Below are 22,314 nucleotides of genomic sequence, written 5' to 3' on the forward strand. Positions count from 1 at the left end.
CTGACCTAGTTGTGTGGCATGGAGCATTGTCCTGCTGGAAAAACCAGTCCTCAGAGTTGGGGAACATTGCCAGAGCAGAAGGAAGCAAGTTTTCTTCCAAGATAACCTTTTAAGTGGCTTGAGTCATGCGTCCTTCACAAAGACTAATCTGCCCAATTCCAGCCTTGCTGAAGCATCCTCAGATCATCACCCTAACTCTAACCCAAATTTCACAGTGGGTGCAAGACACACTGTGGCTTGTACACCTCTCCAGGTCTCCGTCTAACTATTAGACGACCAGGTGTTGGACAAAGCTGAAAGTTGGACTCATCAGAGAAGATGACCTTACTCCAGTCCTCTATGGTCCAATCATTATGGTCTTTTGCAGACTTCAGCCTGGCTCTTCTTTGATTCTCATTGATGAAGGGCTTTTTTCTAGCTTTACATGACTTGAGCCCTGCCTCTAGGAGCCGGTTTCGAACTGTTCTTGCCATGCACTTCATCCCAGCTGCCTTTGCCATTCTTTTTGTAGGTCACTTGATGTCATCCTGCAGTCGCTGACTGACATTCGAATAAGTTGACGGTCATCCCGGTCAGTGGAGAGTCGATTTCGCCCCCTGCCAGTCTGAAGCTTTGTTGTCCCCAATGTCTGCTGCTTGACCTAGTTCTTAGAAATTTTAAGGATGGAAGCAACCTGACGTTCACTGTATCCCTCTGCCAGTAAAGCCAGAATTGCACCCTTTTTTTCCTCACTCAAAACTTTTCTTTTCAACTGTTTTGGCATGGTCAGTAGTTTTTTTTTGTATTCCAATTACTTTTAAGCTATTTCTAGCACTTTTTTGCCATCCAGCTGGTCCTATTGCAAGAGGATAGCAATGACCACAGCAGTGTTTTTTTATACTTTTCCTCGTTAAATAAGATTAAGTTCAGGTGATCACCTAATCAGAACCTCATTAAGTAGAATAAGAATCCGTGTCATCATTCGTTCTTTCCATGTTTAATTGGCAATCAAAAATCAAATAATGACAAATTAACTGGTTATTTTGTTTTTTGTTTTTTATTATAACACCAAAAACGAAAAAATTCCTGGTTTTTCATATTTCAATTTTAGGCTCAGATCAAAACTATGAAATGGAAAGAACGAATGATACACAGATTAATAAGGTGTGCTTGTGTTGAAATTCAACTAATAGTGGAATGGAATGGCTGTCATACATTTAGAGATGCTGCCTAGTTTGAGTTGAAGGCTTCAATTATGGACCACAAATTGTATATATGAAGGGTGATCGACCCATTTTTTAACAGAAAACTTAAAGAAATGTAGACTGTTAACACTGTAGGCTACATACTACATTCAAATGTAGTAAACCGTGTTGCAAACAGATGTTAGTTTTCAGCAGTGTGAAAATGGTGTGTGAGCGTGCACTATAGAAAGGAACTATAGCAGCTCTCCATGGTACTGAAAGGTCCTGGCTCCTTCAGTAAGCCTATTGCGAACCCTGGTTAAAAGAACTTCCTCCTGGAAAATTGCAGAGGAATCACATGGGATTTGGTCTGTAAATCGAAACCCAACCCTTAACACTTCATATGTCTTACTCTAACTCCCTTTTTAGTAGAAACTTCCTATCCTGAACATGGCCACGGTTACTTGTATTTTACCGGTATACTGGCAGGGTTCATCAGTGGGAATTTAAAGGGATGAACTACTCTATCCTGACCTGACATGACATGACCTGTCATAATCACAAATCTGTGTGTCTGTCAGCCCTCAGACCATCTTTCTGTTAAGCCCATCCATCACACATACCTTCACTAGAGCACTCAGGCCAACTCAATAACCCTCCATCTATCCATCCTAGACTTTATTAATAAAACCCCAAGAGAGATCTGGCCCTCCTAGGATGGGTTGTCACAACCCTGACCGAGGATTGACCTGCCCAGCTGTCTTGGTTATGTGTACATTTGTGATATGTGCATGCATCCTGTATTTATTTGTATGTAAGTGTATGCATAGTACACAGCAAATTCATGGTTGTGTGTGTTTGTGCAGATATGTGTGAGTTAGATATGAGCAAGAAAATCTGATTGAGAGGAAAAATCCCTCTGCGTGCACTACGTCTGCTGAGAAAATATCCCTCCCACCAGTATACTTCCCTTTTGCTTCTTATCCATCTTCTTACTCTCTTAGACATTTACCTCCATCCCATTCCCCACCCTCAATGTTGCCTCAAAGAGTTAGAAACAGCCCCGGCAGTTATCCAGGCAGGAGGGGAAGAAATTACATCTAACCTCGCTTATCACATGTACACACACGCATATGCACAACCTCACACCACTTATTACTGCTTTCTCTTTCTTTAATGTGTGCAAGCCCAGCTTTATCGCTGTGCCATGTATAATGGCTCAGAGATGGTATCATCAGAGACAGGCCAGCTTGACTAAATGAGAGCGGCAAATTGACTGTAGTATTAGGAGAGAAGGGCCTCTATCAGGCAATCTGATAGGATCCCATTAAAGAAGGCTTGCAGATGAATATGATTAGCTTTTCATTCCTCCTAATGGAAACATCTTCTGAAGAGGGGAGGAGATGAAATGTTTTGTAGTGATAGGGCCTTTGTACCACTGATGGGATTGTTATTGCCTAATTTGGGTAGAAAGGCCATTAAAGTTCTTCGAAAGGACAATGAATGTTCTCTGTAAGTATGCTCTCATTTATAGCTGCGGACCGATGGTTCACTGTGTGTGGGCAGTGCCTTGCTTTGTTGATGCGAAAATATTTGGCTTGTTTTTCCCGAAATTTGTGACTAATGACTATGAGGTTTCATCTCCTTCCCCAAAACGAACTGAATGGGTTTGTTTGTGGTTTATGTGTGTTTGTGTGTTGCCATTCCGTGTTTTACTATCTCCACCAGACTGTGACAGAAGTGCTTCATTAGATTATTAAAACGACTATCACAAGCACAACTTCTTAAGCAGATTATTGTTCATTTACGGAGAGCCTCCAGGGGACTGTTTGCCAAGTCCTCAAATAACAACCAGTGTTATGCTCTGCGATCTGTCAAAGTGGATGAATTTGATGAGTGCTATTTAGCAACGTTTCTGAGTATTTGCAAGACTTCAAAGTAATTTTTAAGCACTAAAAAGTAAAGAAAAAATGATTGTTTGCAATTCTGAGAATGTAGTTCCATAATAGTGCACTTTCTAATGTGAATCCTTCCCAGCCTCCGACCTTGAGGTTGGGGGATCAGAGGTTTATTCAGCTCACTAACAAAAGATTTGTTTTCAAATTGCTACCTTATTGACATATTGATATGAACATTTCTCCTCAAATAATCTGTACATAATTACATGTGATGCTTAAAGGCTATTTGTTTCAGTTTTATTTGCAGTCGGACTTCGGAGTCATTTCCAATAAATTCAGTAGAATTTCTTGTTTAGCTGGAAAACAAGAACAAATTACCTGCACTTTTTTCCTCATGAATAAGAAATGAACACCATTAGAGGTAAAGGTTGCTTTTCCAACTTAAGTCGTGCTCTTTGAGCTTTTAAATTTCTTCTCGTCCATCTTACTTTTGCTTCCACTGTTCCACTGATTCCAGCAGTACGGCTTCTGCTTTGGGAGAAAAATATAGTAATGTAGTTATTGTAATTGTTTTGACTGTCTTCTGAACTAAAGACAATATTGCTTTTGACTTGCAAATATTTCGATTGAATTGGAAAATTACTTTTTGGAAATGTCCCTGGCATTCACCATGTCCTCCTCTTTCTCCTCTCTAAAGGTTAATAGTATTTGCTCCCTCATTGAATGACTCAGTGAACTTTACTGTGCCAGTCATTGACAGAGGAGGTTTGGGAGCCTCTCTTTTTCTCTCTTGGGGTGGGACAGAGTCAGCAGGCCATGCTTTATTCTGGTGGGGATGGAATATGAGTGGTCTAAAAAAGTAAGATGAATGCCTTATACCAGAGGAATGAATGGGCAGCAATTTGAACCGACAGGATGTGTGTGTGTGTGTGTGTGTGTGTGTGTGTGTGTGTGTGTGTGTGTGTGTGTGTGTGTGTGTGTGTGTGTGTGTGTGTGTGTGTGTGTGTGTGTGTGTGTGTGTGTGTGTGTGTGTGTGTGTGTGTGTGTGTGCGTGATTTGAATGACCTCAGTTAGCTGTGAGTCGAAGGTTGAGTTATCACATAGGACATTTTATTAAAATTGTAATAATGTTTTACTAAATTTATTCTCTCTTTCTCCTTGTCACCCCTTTGCAGATATGGAGATATGGTTCCTAAGACAATTGCGGGGAAGATCTTTGGTTCAATATGCTCTCTGAGTGGGGTGCTGGTAATTGCCCTGCCTGTCCCTGTCATCGTGTCCAACTTTAGCCGCATCTATCACCAGAACCAGAGAGCAGACAAACGGCGGGCACAGAAAGTACAGGTGAGTTTTATTTCCCTTCAACTGGGCCCCAGAGGGAATGACTTCCAAAGCTCCAGCCCAGAGGGGAGCTCAGACGTCACTCGCCCCCAGATTAGAGGACTCCACAGGGTTCAGGTCTTCTCTGAAACTAATGATGATTATTTGTGTGTATAATGCAAATTGAGTGATAAAACAAGTAGTTGTGAAAACATACAATGCTGATACATGTTCAGTAAGTACCACCATACTTTCATGGACTTTCTTCCTTGACCATCAAACCTAAACCCTAATCTTCCTATTTTTCCTTTGCTCTAATGGTTCAGTTTTTTTCCTGTTTACCCACATTCAAACAATACAAACAATATAGTCTTTTTTGCAATATGTTTCTGTGTGCATCTTAAAATATAATTCACGAGCGTAGCGGAGCCCAGTTTCTGAATTTCAATTGAATCAAGAGGCAGCTCTTGACTGATGGCTGATCTAAATTAACATTTCACATTGTTAACATTAACAATTAACTCTAAAAACAAAACTATCTGATTTTAACATAATTTTCCTTTAGATATGGTGCAACTCAAAGCTATAGTACTTGGAGCTACAGATGTAAAATCTAATAATAATAGTATTTTTGATGTTCTTGTAAAAACCTTTGTTGACAAAATCTGTTAAATCTCTGCATTTCCATGTAGAGTAAGACCCACCCAGGTAGATAGAATCTGTCTGAGTAGTATGCTGCAGTAACTGAGTGGGGACTAGAGGCTTTTATGTGTGCAGCTGCATAGCTTCTGCAAATAACCTGTGAGTCGATACATCTGTAAATTGTACCATCGACCAACAGTTTGTATGCGAGGTGATTAGAGAACATCATAGGACTGGAGGTAACAAAAATCAATTGATAAAGTGATGAAAATGCATGTAAATTGAAAAACAGAACAGTCAAAATGGATGTGAAATGAAAAATTGAGTGATAAGTTTTTAGGTGATGTGATTAAAACAGTTTTGAAATTTTTATCCCATCTTACAGTCATCATTTACAACACAGAATTGCCATTTATCTTTTAAAGAAAGTGGTGTAAAGGATGGGAATGACAAAAAATAATTGAAAAAATAATAAATTCTCAACTGATTTGATACATTTGATTGATATTTTTTGTGAAACTGTGTGCTCTGATAATTAACTGGGCTGTGTTCATCATTCACAATAGCCAACTGCTGTTTATTGTTAACAGCAAGCAATTTTTGTTATTTCGCCCAAAATGTCAATCAAAAACCATGCCCGCTGACTAACTGATTGAGGTTTTGGCTCTCAACTTGCATGCCTGGCCTGCTGAGATATACTGTAGAAACTAGGGGCAGGGAGCCTTTCCCAAAAACAATTTTTAAAATATTTGTACAAAACATATATTTGTAAAGACTCACTACAGTATGTGTGCTTTTCCAAATACCATATTCAGATTCAGGCCCTACCTTTGTTTCTATATCTAAGCCTCTGTGTCTATTTGTAAGCATTTTTTCATCATTTCCATTTTATTTAATTATTATTGTTACTCCCACACTTGAAGCCACTTTTGTTAAATGGCAATTTTGCACTTTGAATGATGAATGACAAACATAAGAGGGGAGAATGATGAAACATGGCTCTGTTTTTATCATATCACAACTGTTTAAATCAAATTGGCTTTACATTTGTCAAATTACTTGATAACTTATTACTGTAATTTTCATTTTACATCCATTTTTACCACTCTATTTTTCAATTCCCACGCATTTTCATCTTTTCATTGCCTACATTTTTATCAGTTAATTTTTGTTGTTTCTCCTCTTATTGATCATCTACAGTGTGTACTGATAGTCTGCATGTGAGGCATTTAGGGAAAATCAGTAAACTGTAGGGTCTGTCAATAGTCTGCATGTGAGGTGTTTAAGGGACATCTGTATAGTGCAGGTAGAGAAAATAACCTGGGTTACACTCACAGCTCTAAACATGTGGGAACACTGAAACTACAATATTGAGCTTTCTCTGGATCCAATAGAAATGCATGACCTGAGCTGAACTTAACTTGCTGTTCTGACTTAAGAAAAAAACTCTGATGATGTAAAATAACCAACGCACCCCTTTTACATCTAACCATTATCATTACTTCCAAGAATCCAAAAAACCCCAAGCTTAAATCCTAAAATAATCTGTACAAAGAAGTGAATATCAGGAATAACCCCCTTCTGCATGATTTTCTTTTGTTTGGCTGTCCTTGTGAACAGATTTTATCCTCTTATTTATGTCAACAAAAACACAAACAGGCAGAAATTCATAAACGGATTATGTAAACTCATGTTTAAACTGTGGAAGGTTTAAAGATCCTATCTTCCTTTGGATTAATATCCCAGCCTTTAGAGTTGTGGCCTCAAGACCCTTAAAGAATCATGTTGTGGCCATGAGCCAAACATGGACATACAAAACAGGGCTGGTAATCATAGTTTGAGGTGAAGCCTTGACAGTTTTTGTTTTCCTGAGACAGATAGTAGTGTGTTTATTTGGAGCTGGCAGGCATGCGCACACTGACACATATTTTCAGACTCCATTCCTCTCTCTCATCACGTTCATTCACACTTCTCCTAGCAAGGGTTTTTTTCACTTCTTTTGCTTCTCCTCTCATCTCTGCTCCTTTGCCTCCATGCATTTGCTCTCCCTTTCTCTCTCTCTCTCTCTCTCTCTCTCACCCTCTCTGTGATTACTGCCATCCATCTCAGCACATGCTCTGGTTGTAGTTTAAATCTGTTTAAAGTCCTGCAGTTCGACCGTGGCTTGACCGCTGCCCAGTGTTAACTAACCGTAACCTTGTCTGGAAGGCAAGACTCTGGTGTAACACATCCAAGTGTGCGGGGAGGAAAAAAGACACACAGGGGATGAAAGAGAGTTAGAAGGTTGAGGAAATTATCTAGATTAAAAACAAGGTAGAGCCAATGCGATGTACAGTGTTGACGCAGAAAAGAGAGAGGAGTGGTGACGAAGAAGGCCATAGGGAAGGAGGGAGCAGAGGAAGCAGGGGGAGAGTAGGAAGGGGGGAGAGCTGGAGGCGATATGTGTCCTAATGCTGTGTTCTTTCCTGAAATAGCTATCACCCAGATGAGGTGCTTGCTGGAAGGAAGGTGTGTGTCTGTCCATCTGCTTGTGTGTGTACGTGCATCTGTTTGAGTGTATGTCTGAGTGTGAATGTGCGTCAAGTACACCCACCATACTTCCTGTCAGTTTAGGCCTGACCTTGGTCTGTCGCAACTTCCTGTGCATTCTCCACTGAACCGCAATGTGGTGCAGTGTCCCCAAACACAACATGCTCGGTACCCAACAACTGACCAGTGTAGCATAACAGCGCTGTAGTCATTAACTGGTACTAAATGACTCTATCAGGGAACTTGAATGCCTCCCTGGCTGGCCTGCAGGGGAGGTCAGCGATTTGCTTAATCACCCATGCATCCAACGCATAGGTTTCTCATTGAAACCTATGCGTGATTCAACACACTTTTTCAACCTTAATTATACTTTCACAATTATAGATAAATATATATATATATATATATACGTATAATTGCCTTGATCTTTGAGAGCGTTATTACTACAGCAAATTAAGGTGTAGTGTCAAAGATGATGACAGGTTTGCAAGTGTGATATTTCAGAGCATTTATAGTTTGCTCTCTGTGCACTCATTTTTTAACCTCCCCCTGTGGACAAAAGCAGTAGTGTTTTCCCAGAATGAAGACTGCATTTCCCATGAGCACATCCAGCCTTGTGTCATAAAGATGTTGGCTAGTATGTGCATTTTTTTTTAAAGTAAGTGAAATAAAGATGCTACTTATTTCTTATACTGTTTTTCTTTTTTAAACACAACTGTTTGCAGGATGCATTGTGATGGTGAAATCTATCTATTATTGGCTATGTAAGTTTAGTAATTGTGATGTAGCATAAACATATAGGCTATTCCAGTCTCCGTGCCATAGTTGGTTTCATCTGACAAGAATACTTATATAAAAATAGCCCATCTTCTTATTGATGGTCATGTTTCCTCATATAGAGGCATCAGAGGCATCATGAGACAGTTTCATAACCAGTTAAAAGTTCATTGTAGTAACTTAAATTAGGCCACAGGATTAGCTTACAAGTGTTGTGTTGTGTTAAACTGCCTAAAACCAGTGAATTAATTAATAATTGTGCTACCTTAAATGGGAGATGCTGTGGAAATTATTTGATATCATGTCCCAGTTGGTTGGTTGTCCCAGTGAATCTATGGCAATCCCATATTCTAGTGGCATGGCTATATGGATGGCTGACAAAATAATATTGGATTCCCATTAAATTTGCTACCAATATTCAAGGTCCTCAGAGATTGAATTATGTATCTATTAGTTACATCTATATATCATGTTGATTATCTGCTGACTGTCTAAAGCCATCATCTGGTCTGAATTTCAATTTGCCCAATGCTTTGATTACAGATCAAAAATGGGTAAAACGTTTGACATTTTCCTCCCAGTCCATGTACACGCCATCCAAAGTTATGTTAAACTTGTTTGAAAACAGGATAAAGAAATACATTACTTTGTTTTTTTGTTTCTAACCCTAACCAATGCATGTCCATTTTTCCCGTTCCTTTAACCCTAACCTGTTTTCATCTTCAAATCGACAATTGGAATTAAATCAAAAAACAACTTGTTTTTCACTTGACTTATTTCAGAAGCTAAATGTTTAATTCTGTTTCGCCTGTCCTGTCAAGTTGATAGATGTGGAGCTCAGGATTTAACAGAAGGACAGCTATTTACTTCAAACTATTTCACTGTATGAACCTAGACTGTGTGTGTGTGTGTAACAGCTGACCTTTTGAATGTGTAGAAAAACACAGAACATTAATTAACACTATAATTGTTATATATATTTGGCCAGGCCTGGCGCTAGATCTAATCAATAGCATGGGCATTTCATTTTCATGAGGGGGCACACAATATATTGTATATTTGTTTATCTTGTTATCAAACAAGTTGAACACGGCTTTGGACAGAGGGTACACACAGAGCACATTTGGTCTTTACAAATGGAAATGATGTATGTATTTATTTGCATATAGAGCGAGGAAGTGAGATCCAATCACAAGCGGTCACTGGAGACATATGCAGAGACACATATGGCCAGACGTGAAAAGGCGTACTTAAAGCTGTCCACTTGTGATCAGATCACCCAAAATGCATGTTAACCCTAAACTATTAGATGTTGAAACTGGTAAACATCAGCACTAGAGCCGTGTCACTAAGCACAGTAGTATGCTGATGTTAGCATTTGGCTCAATGCACCACTGTGCCAAGTGCAGTTTTAGAGAGCCACCAGCATGACTGTACACTCCAGTCTTGCTGTATAATGAGCAGCAATTGAAAGGGGTTTAACTGCCCTTTTACAACAACTGCCACGGACATGTGTTCAGCTCATTACATGTTACATCACATTAATTTAATGTTCTTTGACTCTAAGTTGGCAGATAACAGTCATTCACTATAAAAGATGGTCACCTCATTGCAGAGGGTGTATGATAGAGCTATTTCACTGCTAATGACAATTGTGATCTGTAATGCCCCACCCCAGCTATGAATCACTCAGGCATGCCATATCCTTCAATACCCTATTACTACCATCCACATAGCATGTAATGTTCTTTAATGCTCCATAACCTTAATGACATATGACCTTCTCAGCCATTAAGCCAACCATTTAGCGAGTGTTACTGGTCATTTGCCATAGCAAAACGTCATTACCTTAGCATTTATTACCCACACCTGGTTATATTTCACAAAAAATCTATTCTTCCTCAGATCATTTCTTAGAACAAGGTTTAACTGGGAGTAAAATAGAATAGCCATTCAAGATTTTTCACAGTACTCAAACAATGACGGGAGAGCAGACAGGGGGAATTTGTTTGTTTGAGCAGAGGAAGTGCAGCATTATTGCCCCGGCATTTTCCAGCCTCGTCTGTTCTCCTACCTTCTGTCTTCTCCCTTTTTTTTATCTCCTCACATGCTTTTCTCCTCCCTGCCCATCCTCCCTCCCCACACCCTCTCCACATCCATCTTCATTCAGGTCTAATTGTTAGCTGTTCTGGGCTCCCATTACAATTAGCCATCCATCTGGGCGGTGGTGGAGAGACAGCCCCTGATCCATCTCACTGCGCAAAGGAAAGAAACACGAGGATGCCACCAGTTGCTGTGCGCAGCAAGGCAGCACACACAGTCAAACACCAACATATATTCACTTCACTAGTCTGCCTTTCCAGTAGTCTTCAGTGTCAATACTTTCATTTTACAGTGAATTTCAGTTTAAGTCCCTGTCTTGATGCATGATCCCATGAACGAATCTGAAATAAAGTGTCCAATCTGCAGGGGTTACTCTTTAGTTGCTCTCTGTGCTTTCTTTGCATAAACGTAATAATATCCTCAGGTAGGTCAAATTACATATTCTCAATAGCTTACCTGAAGCCTACCTTAGGAGATTTAAAAGATCTGTTTGGTTAGTTATGTGAAAAAAATATCTCACATGGACTTGAATCTGGGTTTATTACACTTTTGGCGCTTTTCCACTACACAGTTCCAGCACGACTCGCCTCGCTTCGGCTCGGTTCCAGGAACGACCTTTTCCATTACAAAAAGGTACCTGCTCAACGTGGGCGGGGTCATCATAGCACGGCTCCGCGAAACTGCCGTGACTTCGTTTTATACGTGACACAAACACATAAACAATGGAGGACATGGAGGCAATGGTGTACTTGCTGCTGTATGTGGCCGGTATTTAAAAATGCCGGGTTTGATTCTTGTGTGGAACGGCTCATGACTCTTCCAGCGACTACTTCTGATCAATTAGCAGCCAGCAGTCTGTTGACGTCACATTTTAGTATCGGCTTGGCTCGCTTGGAACCTCAGCAGAGCAGGTACTAAAAAAGTACCAGGTACCAGGTACTATCCCTAGTGGAAACGCAAAAAAAAACGAGTCGAGGCGAGTCGAGTCGTGCTGGAACTGTGTAGTGGAAAAGCGCCATTTTAATCATAAGCTTAAATAAGCATACAATTTGCAACAAAAGAACATCACCATAGCCAAAATACATAATTAAAAGTCTGGAAAGAGGTCATTTGTCTGATTAAGAACAAGGTCAGCTCTTCAAAATCATCATTTTTTAGCAGCTCATCATGTTGATGTTTTTTAATGACCTAAACACTTGTGGGGCTTTCTTTGACAAAATGCTTTAACGGTAGATCATGATTGTAGCTTCAGGTATAGAGTTGCAGAATCTATACATATCTCTCATTGTTTTCTCCCCATCATTGTTTGTGCTTCTATGAAAATCAGTTGCCATCTTTATTGTATTTTATTCTTCCCACTTCATTGGAAATCTTTCTCTGATTCAACCATTGTTGTCCTTAAACTTAGTGAATAGTAAAATTACTGCCTATTGTGGTACACAAGCTTTACATTGGCTCGGGGCTGAAACAAAACAAAACAAAAACAAGTGCTTTTCCATCCCTCCCTGTTAATCGGTCTCTCTCCCATTGCTCTAAATGACCTCACTATTGTTGTTAGACCTCCCTCAGAAGGCTGAAGTCAAAAGGTGGAGATGACTTCTGGTTCAGATTGTTTTGCCCTTCTAAACAATCAATAAAGTCGTCTGCACTTTGCAGAAGACAGACCAAAAAGAGAGATGGAAGGACGGGGGACTTCACTCAGGGGGTTCGAGAGCTCTGCCATGAATTTAATCCTCTGTAAAAAAAAAAAAAATTAAAACAAAAGAAAAGAGGAAAAAAAACCTAAACACGAAACATCACAGCAGCAAACAGATCTGAGCGGCATCTTCATGGTGTCTATAAAGAGGAGGTAATCCAGGCTTAGCAGAGGTACTTTGTTTCTGAGTGGTGTTAGTCTGGGGTTAAGCTGTCTTTGGTACCGAGGTAGATATCTGTGGACCAGAGGAGGTGATTTCCTCAGAATCAATTCTTGCCATCGTCCAGAGTTTTCTGCCATCACCAGCTTCCAGAGAGATTTACAAAAAATTCTGTCTTTCCCAAATTTCTTTTTTTTTTTTGTCTTCTTGATTGTACCAGTGTGTGTGTGTGTGTGTGTGTGTGTTTTATTGTAAAGCAACCTACCTCAGAGGAAGTAACTGTCTTATTTCCTCGTGGCAGAGATGTCAGCATGTATAAAAGCAACACTTAAGATGAGTGGCAGCTGCAAAACAAAATTAAACTCCTCCACAGCTATTTATGTGCATGAGAGAGCGAGAGAGAGCGAGAGAGAGAGAGAGAGAGAGAGTGTGTGTGTGTGTGGTGTGTTTCCTCATCAGATGGTCTCCTCTTTCACTTGTATGGTTCTAAGGCAGGCTTGAGGCAGAACCTAATCTGGTCTCATAGCTCGATTGCTCCACTTTTCACTCAGCCAATCCTATACGGGCAGTCTTCCAAAGCTGTAACTCACAAGGTACCATGAATTTTTTAATTTTTACTTTCAACTAAAAATATATACTTCTAACAAAACTTCCTGGCGTGGGAGCTGAGTGGATATGTAGAGCATTTTTAAGGATTTTAGGATATGCCGATTTACATCCCTCATCTAGCAGGGAATTATGTTAAAATAAAACATTTGTGCCGGCTTGCATTGTATAGCGATTGATCATAAGTTGTCGCTCTGTGGAAGGAAGAATGGGGAACAATGAGGGAAAAAAAGGTATTTGGATCAGCTTATTGGCCCTTGGGTGTGTGAAAACATCTGGACAGTTTCAACTAGAGATGTTGAGCATCATTATTCTGATTGGTTGGCTAATTTAGGTTTGTGAAAGTTGAGTTTGTGAAACTGTTTTTCCAAGTTGTTTGCCTTAAAATACAGCTGAAATTAGATTTTTGTCTAGAATGGCATTTCAAATCTGCTGTGTAAATCACTGTGTCAACAACCAGACAGCTTTCTGCTACACACCCCACATTAGCTTTCCTGCTAAAGTCTTTTTCTTATTGAACTTACTGCATAAATGAATGTACATCTTGTCCTGCACCTCATTTTGTTGAACAGGCAACCAAACAAACACTCACTGGGGAAAAGTGCACCGCTACCGTCAGATTGCAGGCTAGAAAGCTAATTATCTGCTCAGCTGCAGCACTTAAAATAAAACGTAAACATACCTGTCACTGTGGTCCATTTACATTCTGGTGTGGTTCTTATTCTTCAGTACGACTCCTTACAACACACTGACAGACAATGACTTGTAAGTTACAAGTTTGTTTACTAAAGGCCTTTTTTCTTCCTTTTGATGATGAATACATTTTTTTTAAAACCACATCATTATTTTTGTTTTCCGTTTCTGTCCTCCATGTCTTAATTAGACCTTCATTTGTTTACTGAGGGAATGTTAGGCGTAAAATGGAGTCTTAATATTCAATTGTATTGTGCTTCGGAGCAAACACAGGCGCATTTTGTATTGAAAGGACTTACGACTCAAAGAATATTGTATGTGAGGAAAGAAATAGCTTGTTTTGTGATTACAATATTCTATAACAGAACTTAACATTACACTCTGTGTCTGTGTAGATATATGGTGTATACATGACTGTATGTGTCTCGTGAAAGAAAGTGCAGTTTATACACTTTTTGGCTTTTTAACCTTCCTTATGGTTTTCTCTGTGTGTGTGTGAAGGTGTTAATGAAAGTGCTCTTTCTATGGTTTCCTTACACTTCTGTGTGCTCTCAGTGATGCTTCAGCAGCAATTCAGGCTCAATCTGTCCTGCAGAAGCTGTGCCTGAAAACACAGATGGGCCTTAGACACAAGCTTCCGGGTCCCAAAGGCCCCAGGAATCTATCAGAGAGCTGCAGAACTAGATTCAATCTAGCGGGACATGTTCTTAACATCCCCTCCATTACCCCTGCGCTGCCTGGCAACCATCGCCACAGTCACAGGCTCCTGTTTGCATTGTGACCCCAGAGAGACGATCCCATTGGCTGAGCACAATGCCAGAACATAAAGAAGGGTTATCTCAAAGGTCTGTGGGGATGCTGTAGCAGCACAAATGTACATAGGTGTTAAGAGTGTTAGGGCACAAAGAGAGCGAGGAAAACTTGTCAAGGAGGGCGAAAGGAAGGGTGAGAGAGACAAAAAAGATAGATAAACATGGTACTTCAGTGAGAAGGTAAACAATTTCAGGGGACTTAGTCAGTTTGCATGTGTGTGTGCTCACTGGCATTCTTGTTTATCTCCCCTGTTTCTCTTTAGATTACCAAATCACAGCATGAGCTACCTGTAGGTCAACAAACATTACCATGTTTTGAATGAAACTCAAGTGACGGGATGAGCTTAAATTACCATACATTACCATACTTTTACTGAGCCTAGTATTTCTGCTGCTCTATATGACTCCTATGTATATGTATGGAAAATCATCTATGGAGACAAGACGTGCATACATAAGCACACAGGGATATGCAAACACACATCCGCACACCCAATTAACCCCCCAGCAGTGCATGGGCCCCCTACTAAACGAGCTCTCTGTCTGCTCATTATTTATACAGCTCACATTATTCTACCAATTTCACTTAAATGAATTTGTCAACCTGTTTTAAAATGCATTAAGTGGAGCAACAGAGATATATACACACACACTCTGAAGCTCCACCTAGCCTGACACACAACTCTTGACTTTGACAGGAAAATGGCAGGCCTTAGAGAAGTCAGTGACTCACATTACACTCTCCTGTAAAATCAGTTGTTTTAGTAACAGAGATTTATTGAGAGCAGCGTTTTCACACAGGCCTGTGTACACAAACAAATGTGCACATATACAGTATGTTTTCACACACATTGAGTGGATACAATGTGCTTTGCAGGGAGAAAAAAATACAGGACATTTGAGTAAAATCAGTCAAAGCTTGTAGACAATAATATGTTACCGATGTATAAAGAATTCACTCTAAGAACCAGAGGTCATCCTTCTCTTTTCTTTGTCTTTGTTGCTGACTGCCTGAGAGGAGGTATTTGACAGCATGAGAGCAAGAGGGAGAGAAAGAGAAGGGTAAAAACGGCTAGACCCTGCACTCACTGTGCTGTACAAGTGTAATGAGTAAAGAAGCATTCAACCCGACATAAACATAGCAGCTCAGGAATGAAGATGTAAAGCATTATGGGTTTGGACACTTCCTTGATTTATTTTGCTAAACAAAACAAATAATGTAGCAGCACAAAAAACAGCCCTAATACATTCAATTCAGTACTTGAAATGCAGAATGACACTTTGCTGCTTAATTCATACAAGATTTACCTGCATTACTCCCAGCTGATGCTCTAACTGATTTTCAACCCAAGGAATCTGTTATCATGTAGTCACCATAAATCATTCATAAGTATCACAGGAGATCAGAGTGAATTTATCACAGGAGATCAGAGTGAATGCTTTAGTGGAATGTTAGATTTGATGCATATGATCTCAATGAATACTGTACATCAAGCATGCTAAAGTGCGACAGGTGTGTGGGAAAGGTACTGACTTCCAGGTGGTTTTTTACTTTTTGCAGAAAGCCCGATTGGCCAGGATACGAATATCCAAGACAGGGAGCTCCAATGCCTTCCTCCACAGCAAGCGCAACGGCCTGTTCAATGAAGCTCTGGAGCTCACGGTAAGACCACTCTCTGAACCACAGACACTATATGCTTCACTTGGGTCACTGACTTTTTTCTCAAGATTTTTTTCCCACATGAGACAAACTTACTTACTGATGACACAGAAAGCCTGACCTCTCTGTCTCCAATCCTTAGAAACAAGGTTCTGAGAGTTTCAGAGCAGTCAACCACTATGTCTTCAGATGCAGGCCTAGCCTTCCCGTCCTTTAATTATCAGTTCTTAGAATGCACACAGTGTCCCATCAGAGCAGCTAACTGTGACCTCATTCAATAAGCAGCACTTCTAATGTGAGCGTCTCTGAGCCCAGCTGCCCAGCTGAGGAACAGGCTTCAGGCAATGCAGACATGTAAACACATGCAAACACATAAAATGTAAACACAACTCAAGGATGTTCCTTGCCTCACCAAAATGTTGCGGTTCACAAGCACTTGAGTAGCCCGAGGGCCGACACAGTGCAAAACAAAAACAAGTGTCTCTTCCTCCCTCTCTCTCCATGTGTCTCTTGAGTGGCATTAGTGAGGACTAAATCAGAATGGCACCAGTACTTATACTCAAGCTATAGCTGAATTACGTGTAGAATTCATATTGATATAGCCTGAAGGGACTATCTATAGATATATATACACCCACATACATACTGCTATGACTGCAGTTTACCTTACATGTGGAGTAACAAAATTTGCGAAATATGTTGAGAATACTTTTTTTACTGTTAATTTAATTTCTTATACACATCTATTTTGATATCCTATGAAAATTTGGTTTTATTTAATTCGGTGTAGAATGTACACTGCAACCAACAATAAATAAATAAATAATGGTAATAATAATAATAATAATAGAATTTGGGAACATTTTAACTTTATAGAGTAGTTTTATTAACAAACACAATACTGAAGCCAAAATACTGTGAGAGATATAACCATCACAGTGTCTTTCATGAAAACCACAATAAGATTACTTTTTTTGTTCCTGTTTTTCATATTGAGCAGATGCAACTTTAAAATGATTGAATAGAACATTAGTAGTATTTCAAGACTTTCACTTCTTTCCACAGACAGTCATTTAAATTCATGAGCAGTCACTCACTTGTGCTGTCTGCTCAAATAAATGGTGGTTTTCATTTTCTTTTTGGTTCATGTGTTTTGTTCCCTATATCACATTATGGTTTTGTTAGATTGCACTTAAAAATAGCAACAAGGTGCCAGTGCTGGTAGCAACTGCAGACTTGCAGTTTATGTCCAAAGTCAACAATATATAAGTTGATATGAAGATATGCGCCCACTCTATAAAATGTGAATTGTTGTCTGAGTTGCATATCATTTTAAGGCAACTATTTACTGACATGTACAGCACCATGCAGAGCCACACAGTGTGTGTTGTCGCTCGGCAGATCAAGCTGTTTCCACTCTCTACAGTATGGTGGCCACCTGGGTAGTGAGCCATAGCCGCCTCCAGACAGATTGCTGATATGGGCTTCTAGTCGCACGTATAGAGAGGGACAGAAATAACTCAGCCTAAACACCTGTGTTTTACTGCTGTGTTAGGTACAGATAAGCAGCGTGAACACAGGTGAGCAGTCTTGGCTAGAACGGAGTCATCAGCGCAGGAATCTACCCTCTCAGCAAAGAAGCTTCTGCTTATAGCACCAGCCAGCCGCTTAACAAACAGAAAATTGCTACTACAAATCTTCCAAACATGGCATTTTACTTGCCTTTCGGCAGTGCTGTGGAGCATGCAAGATCAGGGCAGTATTCTCAGGCTTTGTTTTTTATAAACAGCTCAGCTACAGATTCTGCTGGGAAAGAGTGACGCAACCTGTGGAAAGCCTGTACATACGAAACACTGCTGCACCTCTGACAAAAACAATGATGGCATTCTGACATAATACTGAAGAGACATGTTCCCAGGCTATTCTGACCACAACACTTATAATAATAATACTGGAGACAAATTTGTGTTTTCTGGATACTAACTCTTCAGATATGAAATATATAACAATATCAAACTTGGTCTCTGGTTTACTCAAATTAAATTAAAAGGGCAACTGTTACAAATATTAGTCAGAGAAAGAGTATTCATTAGTATTCAAGCACAAAAGTCATATATTTTGTAATATTTTAAGATTTTTGTTTGTAAATTAGATTTGTCTTGTCTGCATAAAGGATGTGTTGAAACTATTTTTAAAAATGTGTCTAGTAAAAAATATACAGTGAGATTTAAGTAAAAGGAATTAATGAATTTATCATTTGTGCATCATTTATGTTTCACATTCTTTTCCACAAGGCTCCACATTAGTCATCAGTCTACTCAGTTTTCTCACCTCACCACTAGTCAGTAATGAGCTCCATATCCAAACCACCACAGAACCAGAAATGGCACCCATTTTTGACGCATAGACACAGTACACATACATAAACAGAACCAAAAAAAGAAAGAAAGAAAAATAAGGAATATGGAAAACAAGTCATTAAGGATTTGCCTGTGGGCAGCCTTTGCAATAACAGAGATGGAGGCAAAATGTCATGATGGAAATTTTGATATGAATTGTACATATAAACTCTATATCCATTAGGAGCGACTCTCCCTTCCAGCACAGATCAATGCACTGGCTCCACTGATGTTAGTAGACATTCCTCTCACAGTCAGTATGATAATACACCCAGTGTCTGAATGGCACGACTGTGGCCTTGACTGCTGTCTGTTCTCAGCGTTGAACTGTGAACACTAGTAAAACTCTACTTGTCTGTTCTCCTTTTGTCTCCTTCTCCAACTGAAGCAACTTCCATACAAGATGAACCTTTCAGACCAGGTACCGAGACAGCAGCCGGCCACACACCTCCTACATCTGATTAGTGTCTTCCTGAAAGAAAATGTGGCATAGTGTTCATGTTGTGTGTGTGTGTGTGTGTGTGTGTGTGTGTATGTGTCACTACAGAGTTCCACTGAGGAGGAGCAGCGGTTAAGCAAGTCTGCCTCTCTATTAGAGAGCCAGCACCACCACCTGCTGCACTGTCTGGAGAAAACCACTGTGAGTACACACACACACACACACATTCAACCATTATATTTCAACAATATCTCTAGTCATGATTAATAAAAACAATGTACGTCATTTTTGCTTTTTTCCAGAATCACACAATTCAATTTAAATTGTTTTTGTTTTTTTAAGTAATTTAATATCCCTAAACTGTGCAATCATCTTTAGGCTACATTTCTCTGTAGCTGTGGCTCATCAGGTAAAAATAACTGACAGTCAGGCATAATGAGTAGAGATCTGCAGTATCTCTATGTGCTTGGGCAAGCGCAGCCCACTGTAGCGTGATGTCCGGTACACTGCATTTCCTTTATGTGATACAGACTCGCTGTCCATTTAAGCCTGGAACAACTCTGAGCATGGCAAATCTCACAATCTAGTAGGGGTGTGACGAGATCTCGTGCCACAAGATCGCGAGACGAAAACGCGACGATATTTCTCGTCGAAGTGAATTTTGTCTAGCGAAGCTATAATTAAGGGCCACACCAAAAAAAAAAGACGATCGGATTTCTATCGCTCATTCGCACTTGTGTCTTCTTTTTATAATGTCACGTGGATCATTAACCTTGTTACAGCTTCTACCTGGTGAGAAGATCTCAGTCAGAAGTATGAGATGAGGAGAGGAGCAGTGATAAGTTGACCTCGGGTCTCTACACTGAGAGCCTGAGGTAGGAGGAGCAGGGAATCTAGCGCACCTGTGGAAGCCTAATGATGCCAAAAGTAAAATGAGTCACACTACCAAATTATAACACAATTTATATGTTGTTCTACTTGTGTATTTATGTGATACATGATTTGTGCAATTTATTTGTATTTCTGTTTTTTTCTTATTAGCAATATGTTATAATTTGTGAATTGGATTCTTTATTTAATTTATATGAATATATTAGAATTGTTTCTACTCTTTATAATGTGCTTTTTAGTATTTGTGATTGTATCTAACTTTTGTATTTATGGTTGTTATTTCCATAAATACCAAAATTATCCATCTATAAAATATCTATCTATATGGAGAAACCTTTTACAGTGCTGCATACTGCATATGATAATTATATGTTTTAACTAAGTATTATAAGATGCTTAGTTAAAACATTTCAATTCAATTTCCATTTTGTGAATTTCAAATAAAAGAACAGTCATATAGTTCCTCATTGAAGTTTTAAAAAATATAATTAAAATCTCGTCTCGTCTCGTGAGCTGAGTGTATCGTCACACCCCTACAATCTAGCATGCACTGGTGTACACAATCACACCCTAACTCATTCTACAGGCTTTATATTGGTGAAAATAGTCTACATGAAGGCCAGTATGAATTAGTTCAACCTGCAATAAGTGATTTTTTTGGCCACAAGCTGTAAACACTCTTCCGTTGATTCAGCAAATGTGTTCGCAAACAGTTACCTATTTACACACCCAGCAGACACTGAGCAACATTAGCTTTCATTTGGAGCCTTGTTTGTGTCCTCCTGGACAAACATAGACAAACATCCTGGGCCAAATATCTAACTCGGCTAAAGCTGCTATATGCTACATTTTGTCTTTCTCTCATTTGTTGCTGGGAAAAATTGAGTAAAATGTGATTTTGGAGTATTTTTGCTGAAAACACCTGCTATAGCTGAAATGAAGATGTTAATGAGAGCAGTGACAGTGAACCAAAACAGCAAAGTTGTGCGACAGAAAACCAAAACAATGAGACAAAAGGTGATAAACTCCATAGAGCTGAAGGGAATTGCAAAGTCAAGTGATAATTATCTGCATGACCTCAAATAGTCATTTTATCCACTGTCAGTAAAAGTATTGATTGTAAGTGCTTTTAAGACCTCTGACTATGGACTATGAGCCAAGCTTCAACACATTAAAAAAATGTCACACACACAGAGCCACGCATCCCACTTTCTCAGAGAAGATATTGACCTAGGCAATGAAGCAGAAAATGACAGGCTATATCAAGCCATATACAGTACATGGTCATAAATATACAAGTTGTAAATGTCCCATCTTTTTTATGATGCTCTCTCATCCCTACTGGTCTCTTTGTCTTTGTTTGCAGAACCATGAGTTTGTGGATGAGCAGTATTACCAGCAGAGCTACCTGGAGGCAGGGCTGCAGAATTACCCATCTCGAAGCCCCTCCCTCTCCAGCCAAGATGGCGTGACGGGCACATGCTGCACCCGCCGAAGCAAGAAGCACCACACCCCTTTAGCAAACGCCAGTGCCCCAGCACACATGCAGCCTTTGACACACACGCACACACACCAACAAGGTTTGCAAGAGCTCAGCACCATCCACATCCAGCCCCTCAGCACCAGGTAAGCTCAGGGCAAGAAGACTCCAATGTCCTTTAACTTTAGGTGCTACGGTGATACATTTATGAAATCAGTTTAAAGGAAGAAGTCTGTCCTTTTTGACAAAGAGTTGTTTACTTTGGTAGTTTGCTCTTTTTTTTTGCTCATCAGCCTACCTTATATTTTGAAATCTGTATATGATGTTTGGCAAAAGCACAAATAACGTGTTCAATAAAAAAAGTTCTCCCCAAACGTGTTCAATAGCAGTCGTATTCAAAGGTCAATGAAGAAAACATGGCTGTGATCCATTATAAATCATGTTTTTCTTGCTTTTTGGTTCAAAAAATAAAATGTTTTTTTTTTGCCTGTGGCTGTGGGGTTTCATCAGCCATACTGGTAGTGCAACATCTTATCAAGCAACTTCAAACCTTAATGATTAACAATAAATAAGGCTTTCTACAATCAGCCAACATTAGCTTAATGAGCCACCATGTAACTAATGATAACTGACAACGAGGTGCTAATTTACTGTCACAACATTCAGTGAATGGTTCGCATAATTTTAGTCATTTATTTTCCCCATAATTTCTTCATGAATTACCAGGTTACAAGTTGGAATTGAAGCCACATAAAGTCAGTAAGACTCCAAAAGTCGGTTCAAAGGTTATAGAACAGCAATGATATCGGCTTTTCAAGTACAGTGAACTTACTGGAAAACATCAGACTTGCACACCCCAAAGAGACAGGGCAACATGACTGTCCCAGTGGAGTTTTCTGGCCTTCTGACAAATGTATGATGAATATTTATTCACCTTTCAGCTTTAGTTTTAGTCCTGTAAACTCCTGTGGAGGGATGCAAATTTCTGGCTGTCTACTTTGATTTTCTGTTGTTTGCAAGAAAGTGTAGAGCTGCAGGGTTTGGTG

The 22,314-nt window shown here is 39.6% G+C and overlaps 1 protein-coding gene across 2 annotated transcripts in view; it reads left to right on the plus strand.

Annotated features, from left to right (window-relative positions):
* The window catches only part of LOC128357800 (potassium voltage-gated channel subfamily D member 3-like), a 96,467-nt gene that overhangs the window by 73,473 nt on the left and 680 nt on the right, over window positions 1-22,314 (plus strand). Inside the window, exons 2-5 of one of the 2 annotated variants that reach the window (XM_053318178.1) lie at window positions 4,237-4,399; window positions 15,961-16,062; window positions 19,006-19,098; window positions 21,155-21,414. In XM_053318178.1, coding sequence (XP_053174153.1) covers window positions 4,237-4,399; window positions 15,961-16,062; window positions 19,006-19,098; window positions 21,155-21,414 — 618 coding nt within the window. The remainder of the gene's footprint in view (window positions 1-4,236; window positions 4,400-15,960; window positions 16,063-19,005; window positions 19,099-21,154; window positions 21,415-22,314) is intronic. The other variant, XM_053318179.1, reaches the window with a different exon arrangement.

The sequence above is a fragment of the Scomber japonicus genome, chromosome 4, assembly GCF_027409825.1.
Source record: "Scomber japonicus isolate fScoJap1 chromosome 4, fScoJap1.pri, whole genome shotgun sequence".
NCBI lineage: Eukaryota > Metazoa > Chordata > Actinopteri > Scombriformes > Scombridae > Scomber > Scomber japonicus.